This window comes from Canis lupus, chromosome 37, assembly GCF_011100685.1.
Source record: "Canis lupus familiaris isolate Mischka breed German Shepherd chromosome 37, alternate assembly UU_Cfam_GSD_1.0, whole genome shotgun sequence".
In the NCBI taxonomy this organism is placed as follows: Eukaryota; Metazoa; Chordata; class Mammalia; order Carnivora; family Canidae; genus Canis; species Canis lupus.
In genome coordinates, this window is record NC_049258.1 from 18,890,458 (window position 1) to 18,904,019 (window position 13,562).

A 13,562-nucleotide genomic window follows, 5' to 3' on the forward strand; every position below is an offset into this window, starting at 1 on the left:
GCAGAATGAAAAAATATTATAAGAAAATGTTATTATTTGGATACTACCTACCAAATATTATATTATATTATATTATATTATATTATATTATATTATATCATTCATTATATCATTATATCATTATATCATTCTCTGAAAACAAACCAACCAGTTAATTAAGCATAGTCTGCACAGAGGAGTAAGTCTGTACACATCAGTAGGCATATGCTCTAGATGGCAAAAACATAAGGAATGTATCACATTCCAAACAACCAAAGAGTTCCAAGGAATAATTAATGACATTCATAAATGTGGAAAAAATAAGCCCACAGTCACATCTTCAAATTATTAAATCTAGAACAAATCCTCTTCTTTCCTAATTGGTTTTTCTTGTAACAAATTTCTGACACAAAAGAGAACATTTGTTTCATATTTTATTGAATTTCATTTATATTAAATTAAAAATATATTTCTGACAGATTCATGTAACAAAAAGGCAGAACAGTTTTCAAATTGTTCAGCTGGGATGATCAGTACGGAATGAGGCAAAGCAGGTCGCATTCTATAATTGCCTTGTACAGGTACAATTCTTTCCCAAGAGCCAAGAGAGGATCCTTGAGAACTAACTGAAAGCCTAATTACAGAAATTTAAAATACTGTTTGTCCCTCATTCTCAAATAACAACAGAAACTGGGGGAAGGAAAGTAGAATGGGGTGAAGGGTTGGCGGAGAAGAAAGAATAAGGGAAATTATACTAAAAATATACCTAACATTAAAAAAGTTAGTATGTGTTAAGTGCATAATCCTTCATAGATAAAATAGAAAAAAAATCAAAATAACATTACACCACACACAATTGGCATATCCTATTGTGTAAGCGAGTGCAGAGGTTGAACACGTCACAATAGTGCTGAACACAGAATCACAAGTAATGTCAAATGATAACTTCCAACCAAAAGGAAACAATCACAAGCCAATTACTTATATACAAATCAATCCTAAAGACATTATGTCCCAAATAAAGATGTCCACAAAAGAAAATCAAAGCAACATTACCCTTATTTACAAATGCAACTAGCCATGTCTTTAACAAGCTATAAAAATACTATTCACATTTTCAAACATACAGTAGTATTTTTTTGTTTATTTCAAAAAGGCAGCTAACTTTGAACACCGGGATTTAAATGAAACATTGATGGCTTACCAGCTAGGTATTTTTGCACCCCTGTCCTTTGAAGATACTTCACAAGAGAGAGGGCTTGTTTTCTGTTTGCAAGTTAAGAACGTAAGGAAATGAATACGAATGTATATATAATACCTTAAGCCTCTGCCTTTTCGGTAAAATGTCTCCCTTTATCACCTGAACTGAGCTTAGTCAACTACTTGGATGCTTGTATGAGATGAGTGTTTGAGTGAAGATTTAACATGACTTAAGTTTTTTTTTGTGCTGTGAATTGTCTTGCAGACCGATCTCATTTTTGTTTGATCTTGCTGTAATGGTGCCTAAGGAGATGAACAGCTAGTCATACCATGTAAAGATGCAGTTTCGACATGCAGCAATGCGAGAGTCCCTGGTGCTCACAACAGGAGATGTAGACACACCGGCCAGTGAGGTGTGCATTCAAAGTTAGCTGCCCTCACACAGCTGCTCAGTTTTATGATCGACCCATTTAACAGCAGTACCAGTTTATGCTACATTTTTCAAAGTACCTTACTTTAAAAGAACAGCTTACATATCTACATTTAGAAAATAACTTCCATACTTGATTACTGGAGTAATCCCAAAAGGGTTCTTGGAGTGCTATGGTGTAGTCCCCTCACTCCCCCCTCCCAGCCCCTGAGAGATCCAGAAATATACAGGAAAATGACTCTCACATTAGGGAAAAGGTACAACCCCCATTAACGGAAGAATCTGGAAATGATACTCGAGAACCAGGTTATGTCAATATATAGGAGGTATGATTTGATTTCCTTCACAAGAGCCGCAGGCTAAGGGGAAAACATCTACATATTAGGAATAAAAATAGCAGTAAAGGCAAAGTGGTTTGGACAAGTCAGACTGTTGCCTACAGGTATGAAACTTTGTTTTCTTATATTTGTATATGTGTACAAATATAACCACTTCTCATGATATGGGTGAGATTTGTTAGAGCATTGAAATAAAAAAGTCCTTAAAGATCAAAAGTAGAGAAAAAAGTGGCAACTTATCAGACAACATGGATTTTCATTGCAGTGAAACTGCCCTCATTATATATTTATCAGATAGATGAATGATCCAATAGAGGATTACAGGTGGTTCTCAAAGCTGAATAACCTTTACTTTTATGATAAGACTCTTTGTTGTGAAAAAAATTACAGCAGCTGTAAAATATTTGCGATCAGGAATAAAATAAATACGTAAAGTAAATAAGTTAATTTGCTGGCAAAGCTAACTTCTCATTACACGTAAGTTTTTTATGAAAAGATTAAATCTAAGACCTGCCAAGGGTATGTGCACATATGTGAGTTTCAAGATTTGTCACAGGGCTGACTCGACTCAGATTCCTGCAGAGAAGGATATAGTAAGAGAATTGATCTTTATGGAGAAAAGTAATTTTAATATCAGAAAGTATACTCTGTGCAGTAATTTATTTGAGAAGTATTTTAAACAGCGTCCACTTTGCTAGAATCGTTTATAGAAAAGTCAGGCATTTGAGGGCAGAGGCTAAGTCAGTGTTTCACAAAGCAATGTGTGGGACCTCAGAGATCCACTATGGCTTCAGAGAGGGACAGCCTCAACAGGGCCACTTTGAAGAAGGTTGTAAAGTGAAGAGAACAGAGGTGGTTGTGCCAATGGGGAAAGGAGGAAGGGTGGTATTTTTCTCTAAGGTCTAGAGAAATTAATTTTTCTGTGACTCCTAACAAGATAATCACTTACTTGCAAAGCTGGTCATTAGACAGTAATTTCCAAGGGAAGCATAAAACTACCCCAAGAAGTTGGGGCTTAGAGTGTTTTCAGCTCATAACTGAAAGAGAAACATTTTCTTCTGCCCAAAATATCACCTGGCTGGAAGGAGGTGAGGCAGGAGTCTGCAAAAGTGACCACATCCTACATTTTTGTACCTCTACAAAAGCAGTGGGACTTGAACAGTGTCTGAAGTTTTTACTATTTTATAGAAACTTGCTTTGTAATGAAAAGAATGAAGCCGCCCATGGTGTTAAAAGCCATTTGTCCATACAAATGCAAGTGTTCCTGACCCAGCATGGTGCCCACAACAGCTTCATGCTTGTAAGTATGGAGAGAACTACTCTTGCAAAGGCATCTCTGGGATTAGAAAAAATCGTATTCATTCTACCCAGAAGTATAAAAGCTGGCCCCAGTTGTAATATTGGTAAAATCAAGGTCTCGACTGATAAATGTTATTTTAAAATCACGCCTAATTTACATCTGTATAATGTCATTTGTTCTTTAGCAAATGGCAATCAGGAGACAGGAGTCTGCCTTCACGTGTCTACATGGGTACAAGGCTGCCTTTCAAAGTCCATATACACAATGAGAGGCACAGCAGAATTTTCTTGCCCTTGGCATATACGGTAGAAGTTAGTTTCTCTGGCTTTCTAATGACCAGAAGTTTATACAGCTGGACTTCTCGTTTGCAATATTAAAAATCACTGGTCTATTAACTAAAGTTCAAAACAATGGGAATAACAACAGTTTGAAATGCTTGGTTTAGCATTATTTATCAGAATATTGTTAACTAATTGCTTCTTTTTGTTTCTGGAAATGGGAAGGTATCGTGAGAAAAAAGGGACATTTCATAAGTTAAATGTATTTTGTTTGTTCACTAAATGGCACCACTCAATCTTTGTCTCTGCATAAGGTAATAGAACATTTACATTTCCTTTACTTCGTTTTTGAAGACCTCTTGCTTAACGTCATGTAACCTATTTGCCTGTTAAATTCTGCAACGTGGTGTTTGCAATACAAATTAATTTTTTTTCTCTTTACACTTAATACAATTAAAAGAATAAGAGAATGAGAACAAAATTTAATTGCAATGTTTTAAAGCAAGTTTTCACAAGTGGAACCAGCTCTTTATATGTCTACTTTCAGCTAAATCTAACAAATAACAATTTTAAATGGCAAACTTATTTTTTACTATGCAAAATCCATCCTACATTTTCATTATCCTGCATTTTATCTTGTTACCTAATATTTTGTGGTTAATTTTCTAGTTTGATTTATTTAATAATATTAAAATCATTTAATATCTGATAACCTAACTAAATCTACATCTTACAGCATTATCATGGTTTTGCCCAGTTATATACATGCTCTCATGATCACCTTTTCTATTACCTTATGAACTACATACTAGTTAAATAATCAACATTTATAGATGGATGAATAATTCAAGTTTTGAAACAAGGGTTAGATAGCTCTAGAAAACATGTATTTACATCCTTCCCTGTCGGGCTGAAACAATTTCACTTTTCTTTTCATGTTGACACTTCAAAAAGCATATTGATAGCCCCTCAGACTTCATCTAGCAGCAGAACCTCACAGACCTTCTACTGATTTGACCTCGGCATCAGGACTATGCACGATCTTTTTGTCACATCCTACTTTTAGAAGGTATTAACACATACATTATAACACTTAGAGCGCTATCTCTTCTGTTTCTCTGTATACAAACAATCGGTTGTTCTTCATGATCTACTAAGATTGTATATTTTAATAAAATCTGAGTTTGCATTGTTTTTTATTCTATTTCAAGAATATTACTTGAGAAAGAACTCTCACCCTAACCTGTGCTGCTATAATTTGGAAGACCAAGTGTTACTCAGTAGTCCAAGCACCTCTCTTTATGGTGCAGGATGCTTTGTGGTTCTGGGTCTACTCTGGTTTAGAGAACATCTTTTCTCATCTAAGAACTAAAGAATGGTTCTTTAAACAACCATTTAGCTATACAGTTTTTCCTTATCTGTAGGTTGGATTTCCCAAGATAGGTATAAGCTACAAAATCTGGTGATTTAATAAAAAAATACAGTCTGTGTAAATTTAGTACCAATTTTTCTCAAATTGACTTAATTGGTTCTGCATATTTGCATTGATACAATTAGGCTCTGGGATTTGATATTCGGATGCACGTTGCAGCCTTCAATTGGTATTTTAAAATTTCACTCTATTGGATTGAATAGGTTATTTTTTTGGAACAGATAAAACTGTATTTTTTTCTTCCTTTCATAAACTTTGAAATATATTTTTCCAGGGGGACAGAAATAAGAAAGAAATCCTAAAACAACTGAAATAAAATATGTACTACAGAAATCATTCAAAAGGAATACTAAAGTATTTTTGTGAAGCATTTTGGGTCATTTTGAATTATACTTGGATCTATCTCTAGTTATTAGTGGTAGATTACCTGATGTGTAAGGGGTTTGTATTCTTAAAATAAAGGAAACTACATTCACTGAATACATTCTATTACCTTAACAGTAAAAAAATAAAAATAAAAATTTATTTCCTTCTTAAATGATTCTTTTTTCCATATTCAAGTAGAAACCATATGAATATTGGAAATCAGAAGGAAAAAAATCAAGTACTAGTATCCAACAAGGGTGCTGTCCATGGTAAGTTGGTAGAGATTTATCTAGAAAGGGAGGTTCATATCCAAATTTTCATAAGAACTGATGTGAGGTCTCTTTCTCTGGAGACTCCTCTGAATGGGTGGGAGAGTTGAAAGCTCTTGGGCTGTAGGCCCTAAGTCATTCTATGTCTTCAACCCAGAAAAGTTCATAGTTGAACCTCACTAGCAGGGATCTGACAAACTGCTCCCTTGCTCTTCGTCACTCTTTTAGCTTACCTTATTTCTCATAACTTAGTAAGAAACCAGTCCTGACACCTCCAAATTTCTTGGCCAAAGACCAACACCCACAGTGACCTAATGGTCAAATTAGAATCCAAATAGGCCAATTAATCAGTGAGGCAATATCCTTCTACCAGTTCCTGTTTGGATGATAACATTGAAACTATACTATTTGTCAACTTCAGTAACTTGCAGGTTGTTTAATTCATGTTCCAAATGAGTTCACAGGAGATCTTTTAACAAACAATTGATTTTATGATGACTGCTCACAAAATAGTCCATAAAATCTTATTCCTTGAACTTACGGGGAAATTCAATCTCATTCCAAATAAACTGACTTAAAATCATTAAGTTAGGGATAATATTGCATTTATGTTGATGTTCCCCACATACACAGTGCTTTTAGTAGACTCTAAATAAATACCAGTTGAAAAAATAAGGGAGTTGAATAGATGGATTCACTTATTTTTTCAAAATAGGCAGAAACCTAGATTTCTTTGCATTTTTTTTCTCTCTCTGTAAACCCTCTGCTTTACCAATGGAGATTTTTAGTCTCATGGCTTTCTTTTTTGTGATAGACTTGAATTTGATGTCAACATTTTAACAGACGAAAATTTTTTTTAAATCCAAATGACTCTTCAAGCAGATTTTCCTAGAAAAGAGAGACTACCAGATTTTCCTAATTATTGACCGTAGGCCTCTTGTTCCTGGAGACTCATTCCTACCATTTTGTTCCCATTGCTCATCTTAACTCAGTAGGTATTCTTTAAAATGATACATAAAAAGATGGCTCTAGAACTAGGATGATGTGTTTGAAGAAAGTACTATTATACAAAGTATCAAAAGATTAGTATGTTGGATATTAAAATAATTACATGAGAAATTTTTCATGTTTATTTACAACTTTTGACCCAAGAACCTATCTATAAATTGTGAACGTTTGTGTATTTTTTTATTATACCAATTTATGTGCAAAGAGTTACCTTCTACTTAATATAAATAGAGTCTCATACTAGAAATTCCATGGAGTCAAGCCAATCCTTACTTGCATTCCTTCATATGGAGTGTACAAACTGGATAACTTTTCTTGCGTAGCAAATGTGATATCACTTGTTGATAATGTGCTGGCCCTCTCACCATAATCTCTTGGATACTGTTCCAAAGTCCTAATTTGCTTGGTTTGGCATTTCCACAGTCTTTCCTTATCTTAGCTCTTTTAAAAAATGTACTTAAATTATTTTGCTGGTTGCTTCCATATTGCTTCATTCAAAATCCAAAATGGAGTTCAGAAAGAGAACGAATAAAATTATAGCTTAAGTGCAAACTACATTTCTGAGTATCTGCCAGGTAGACATACCCAATCCAGTGTCTCTTCCAGTTCAATGGATTCCCCATTGGACCACCCCTGAAAGTGTCAGTAGTTTTCATGAACCACATAGAACTGTCTCTTAGTTTCCCATTTACTCTTTACACTACCAACTGCCTATCAAGTACTGTCATTCATGGAGAAGAAAATGTTGAAGAATGTAAAAGATGTGGGGGTACATATTCCATAGTGTAAAACATGAGAGTTAGATTTGATGTTACACTTAACTAATATCTTGGCCTCCCCTTCTATTTTAAAGGCCATATATTTAAAATAATGGTCATTTCACCATAATAAAATATTTTTTTTACAATTCTGTCAATTTATAGCAACACATAAGAAACTTTGATGTAAAAATATTTGCAATTAGAAATTAAAGTCAAAATATAGGGAGGTAAAAGTAATATAAAGAGACAGATCAAAGCTGTCAGAACAAAACAAAACAAAAAGACCAAAAAAAATCCCTCCAAACATTATTACTAGTTATAACTTTTAGAGAGATTAAAAAATTATGAAAGCTGAGTTGGCCATTCTTGCTTGTCAGGATAGAAACTGTTGGAAAAGGAAATTGGATTTTCAATTTCAGTTACTCCCATTTGTTATAGAAAAGGTTATCCTTTTGTTCTAATGGAAACTTCATTACAATTTCCAAGGATAGTGTAAATGCATACATCAGTTCCTACAGATAGGAACAGATAGCATGGGTCTTTCAGGCATCTGCATTAAAAAAAAAAAAATAGAAAGAAGAAAGAGAAAACGTTGAGAATTAGCTTGACAGCAGGCAGTATTGCCTTTTATTTGTTGGCCCTTCTCTAGCTGTTCCAGTCTCCTGACCAACCCATGCAGAGAAATGAAGAAACAGTGTGGTTCCTCCTGTCTTTCTCTTTCAGTTCTTCCTTCTAGTGTTCAAGTTAGATAAGCACATGACTATCATTGCATCTCTATATCTTCCATTGGGAAGTGTCAAATCTACTGGCCTTGGGAATAGAAGGAAGACCATAAGAGAAAGAGAGGCGGCAGGGAAATTGGAGCGGGTGTGTCTGTATCTTAAAGCCACTGCTGAGCTTACACCACAGTATTTCGGTGTCTGTAGGGTGGAGGAGGCAGCACAGTGCCTGGCTTCAGCGAGAACTCAGAGAGGTATTCAGGATTCTCTGCCACAATAGGCCGGATCCGTCCATTTTGTTTATAAAAATATTTTGTGCTGTACTCCTGCAGGTAGTCTGGGTGCTGAAGGGTGCTCCGAGGTGGCAGGCTGTGGTTCCAGTAGTCAGGGTTGTCGAATGCTTTCTTGGCCTTCTCTGGCACAGACAGTACATTGTTCTTCAGGTATTCGGCATTCCCCAATGCGTTGGCAAAGGTGTTGAGGTACAGTGGCTCATTCACATACTCATCCTCTGCCTTGGGTGGACCATTGGAAGCATTGTGATATTCGGGATTATCCAAAGCTTGAAGGTCTCCATTCTTCCTCCGAGAAACAAAAGGGTTCTCCTCCACAGGGTTCAAGTATTCTGAGGAATGCAAAAATATCAGTTAGTATCTACTTTCTGGAAAATGTTAATTAGAAGAAGGTAATGCAGGATGGTCAGCTTCTTTCTCCAGAATCATAAAGCCATGGATTTGTTTTCATGAATTTTTACAAAAACTACTTTGTCTATTACTTTTGTCATATGAAAAAAAAGAGTAGGTGGACCAAAACTCTTTAATGACTTAGCAAAGCACCGCAGGCCAGAAGCCCTAGTTCCTGTCCCCTACATTGTTCCTTTTTCCTTCTAATTGCATTTATGTCTCCTACATAGAAGGCCACTTGTTTGAATGCTTCTGTTTTCTAAAAGTCAGTATTTTATTGTTGATGAAAAATAAGGCAATCTATCAGGGGTAAATAGCTTTTAAATGCGGAGAAATTGGAATTTTTTAAAGGGTATTGGAAAATCAAAATGTCTATGGCTTAGCTCCATGCCAAGGTAAATGGATAAAGTGAAGGAATAGTGTTTTTCAGTCTGTGTGTTTTGCTCTGATGTCCATATAGGTAAAGTGGATTTGATTACAGATGTTTTTCAGAAAGCACTACATATAGGAAAGGAAACATCTAAAGAAAAGACTCAACTAATAAAATCTGATAGACATCTAGCATGTCACTAGATTGACTTGCTCGACAATACATATGCCTAAGAATAAAGTGTAATTAGAGCATTTACTTCCAATGGCTAACCATAATCACAAAATAACAAATTATTAGTTTGAATTATATGAAATAACTGTTTTGTAGATTGGCACCAGTCATTATAATGGCTATTTTGCATGATCTGATCTGATAAATTAATACAGAATATTGACCCAATTTTTAAAAAGGTGTTATCAATGCTGTTCTTCTCAAATATAATTCTCTCTATGTTTATAGTATAGACGATATATAGACATCTATTCATGCAGAGTAGACCTTTTTGTCCTCTCTTTTAATGTCTACACAGAAATGACACTTCAGCTATTCCTATTTTGGTGTTGGGGCAGGGGAAGGGCATAATTGTTTGTTGAGATGCCACCGTTCTGAAACAAACTTTCTATCCTCTATATATAGCCTGACAAGTAGAGAAAAAAATTGCATCAACTTAGGGTGATTAGTCCATGGTCTTTGATATACTTAAGTATTTAGCATCATGTGCAAGTTCAAGGATAGTAATTACTATCCCACCATCATACATAGGCATGACAGGAACTTACATCTTCCTCACAGCAATCCTGTGAGAAAGGAAGTATAAGCTGTATTTTTTTTTTCACTTTTATAAATAGAGAACCAAGATTAAATGATGTATGAAGGATACAAGCAGTATTGAACTAGAATTCAGTTCTAAAACTCCTGTTGAGCCATTTCCTTGTTCTACTGTACTGTTTTAATTATTGTCCCTAAAGGGGTAGGAAAAACTTTTCACTTCATAACATGTTGGAATTTGAATGGTGTTTAAAGCAATTGACATTTTAAGAAAAATATATGCAAACAAACTTTTAAGGGAGACAGAATCTGATTTTCCTTACCAGGTTCCTGAAACTCATTAATTGAAAGTGTAATGAAGGTCTATACTAACATTCTCTACTCTCTGAGAAGTAGGCTGGAGTACAATAATCTTCTATAGAAACTTGTATTCAGAGATAAAATCAAGGGATGCTCCACAGTGAGTCTATACAGGCTGGCTTGTACTTTTTCTCTTAGAAGGTTCATGGTACCTTTTCTCAATGCAATCTACTTATCTATTTCCTGATGCAAACGTGCAGCCATGTAGTTGTAAACAGAAAAACAACTCTATGGTTGAGCTAAGAATCTTCCCAGAGACCATTCCACTTTTAGGAATCTGCCAAATCTTCTCAAAACCTACATTTGCGTAACTACTTGGCTACCTTCCAATTCTTTCAATTCCTCTAATTCTTCAGTGCAGTAATACCTTTATATACATCAAGATAGATATGTTTTAATAGGCTATTTACAATACGTATTTAGGGATCCCTTAATCAAATTCTATAAAATGGAATATAACCATATATTAAGGAACATAACGGGCTCTTCTACAGAGTCTTAAAAAAAAAACTTTACTTGATACTTGACACCCTGAGATACAATCATCAGTTTTTAATAACAATCATCCTTCTTCTCCTTTCTCCTTTCTATGATGCCGTTAACATGGAAAGAAAGCAGCTTTTTCAAAATTGAAATGTCGTTGGATTTGGATGTCTCACATTTCTACTACTAACTTTGTAAAGTCAGCACTGAGCTTTGTAGAACTACAAATGGAGTATTTTCAAGACACGGTGGTATACATGTATGTAAACGCTATGTCAGAGTTTTAATTTTTGAAATGTGTCATACAAGGAATCATAATCTCCTGTAATAAATGATCATTCTAATGATGGAAAATTTTAAAGAACTGACCAAATTTTTTATTGGTGCCATCATAATACCAGTGTTTATGATCTCCACAATAAGTCCAATAAAGCCATGGTGGTGAAATTTTGTGATGTGCTTCCTCACTCAAATAGTCCAACAAAGATAAGTTTAGATCAGTGCTTCTCAGGTTTGTGCATAAAAGTCACACAGGGAATTTGTTAAAATGCAGATGACTATTCAAGTGGTGCTCGAGATTCTGATTTCTAGAAAGGCCCTGGATGATGTAAATGTTGTGGATTTGGACAGTATGCTACATAGAGCAGCAGCCTAGGCCTTTTCTGGGTAACAAATGTTACATAGTCCAGTGGCTTGGCAATTTCCCTTCTATATTATATTGCTCATTTTGATGGATGTGAATGTTGAATGCGAATCATTTCTGAACATTGTATTTGTACCTTGTTTAGGTTTATCTCGCATAGGGGTCATGTAACCTTCTTCATCCAGCTCTCCTCGTGGGCTTCGTTCTGGGGCAAACACAGTGGGATCAGCGCTGTACCTCTGGGTGCTGCTATCCTCTTGGACATGGGGTGCCACTGGCTTGCGTAGGGTGCCATTACAACAGGAGTCATCAAAAATCTCAGCTGTAGCCCCCTGAGCAACTGGAGCTTCTGGAATCGTGCTGGTCGTGGCTCTGTAGGGCACAGGCACTCCTTGTTCTGCAGCAAAACCCCCATCTCGGTATACAAACTGGTTCTGTCAACGGTAGAGACACATTTAGCCAGGAGTTATTTTAGAAATAGGTATAAAAAAATAACCATGGATATGAAAACTTGTCTTTCAGACAAAAGTCAGAGCTTCCTAATTGAGTTTTTCCCCTAAATGGCTAACAAGTTTGACTTACAATCACCTAAAATTACAATATTTCTTAAAAAGTGATCCTGGGGAAAGAATTTGGAAATATATTTAAATCTTATTGTCCACCTAAAACATGACCTAATACTTAGTATTTCGTGCTATTTTCCCACAGTTGCCTATTTTTTATATAAAATTCAAATTTCATGACAAATGGAAATGTTATTAACTGTAGACAGTTGACATTAAGAATAGAAGCACAGTGATGCCATTTGGATGGTGATATTTTCTCTTCTGTGGTCAGTATGACTTTAAGTCTCCAAGTACCTAAGTAGGGAATCATTATTGAGACTCCAACTTTTTAGCACACAACCTATAATCATGGAAATAATGATAACCTCCTCGTCCAAAAGCATAATTTATGAGTCCAGATAAATCCTTCAGGTAAAAATTGAAGCTTACTGTTGATGCATGGCATCTCAGTTTTGGATTACCTATTGAGAGAAAACATATCCACAAAGCCAGCTATAGAATCTACAGCAAATTATTAACTCACTGTTGGCAAAAGCAAAATGAGAAAACTATGGGGAGACGAGAGAGAAGAAACATGACAAGTAAAGACCAAAAATACTAAAAGATGAAGGTTGATCATGAAATACTTACTCCTGACATGGGGGTGTAGGCAGGAGGAGGGCTGTGTCCAATTTCACTCTAATAGGAAAGAAAAATGGAATGATGGATATAATAAGAGGTAATATGAATGAAAAGAAAAATAAAAAAAGAAAAGAAAAGCCACATGAGTTGTATGAACCAAAGGGGAAAACATGCACAACAGTGAAGTTTGCTAAATGGTAAAATTTTATGCACCCTGACTACAAATGAGTTTATTTTTGTGTTTTGAGAATATTCTATATTTTAATTCAAGCCCTGAAAAGAAAAATTAGATAGAAAAAGTAAAATTTTTTTAGTAAAATTTTTAAATGGAGTAAAAATTAAGTTGACAATGAATGTTTTTCTGATTAATCCTAGAAGAAAGATATAAACGGTAAGTAAATGACTATAGTTTTAAATAAAGAACCATTTCCTTCCTCACATGTTATATGAGTGAAATGGCCACATACCACAACATTAGTTCTTTCTTATAAAAAGAAACTTATCTAAAAGGAGATAGAAGTGAATTTCAATTTTCCTTGAATAAGTTTTACTGACAAGTTACATTTATTCTTCATTATTTCAGCAAAGGGTCAACTTTCCTTTAAAAAAATACATACTATTTTCTCTACAGTCTTATTTTTATACGTTAAGAAACAGAAGGAAATCATGGAAAATTAATCCTCTTCCTGGAAATATGCTTTGTATACATTAATTTCTTATATGTAGAAACAGTTAAAATTATATATGAATTTTTTTAAAAAGGCATCTATATTCTTATAGCTTTATACTTCATTCTATGAGCTAAATAAAAGTGGATATAAAAATATGATAAAATAGTAAGGACAAATTTCCTTAGGGTAAGTAGAGGGGGTTGTATGAATATCAACATCATTTCTAAACAAACAAATAAATATTAATTAAATATATTTCTTGGGAACATACTATCTATGTGCCAGGCACTTTTCTAGACCATGGAGGTAATGAA

The 13,562-nt window shown here is 34.8% G+C and overlaps 1 protein-coding gene across 5 annotated transcripts in view; it reads right to left on the minus strand.

Annotated features, from left to right (window-relative positions):
* Positions 1-400: 400 nt before the first annotated feature.
* The window catches only part of ERBB4 (erb-b2 receptor tyrosine kinase 4), a 1,108,406-nt gene continuing 1,095,244 nt past the window's right edge, over positions 401-13,562 (minus strand). For 3 of the 5 annotated variants that reach the window (XM_038585647.1, XM_038585648.1, XM_038585651.1), the window contains 3 exons: positions 12,587-12,634; positions 11,527-11,824; positions 401-8,705 (listed from right to left, as the gene is read on the minus strand). In XM_038585647.1, coding sequence (XP_038441575.1) covers positions 8,260-8,705; positions 11,527-11,824; positions 12,587-12,634 — 792 coding nt within the window. In that variant the 3' untranslated portion in view covers positions 401-8,259. The remainder of the gene's footprint in view (positions 8,706-11,526; positions 11,825-12,586; positions 12,635-13,562) is intronic. The other 2 variants (XM_038585650.1, XM_038585649.1) reach the window with 1 other exon arrangement.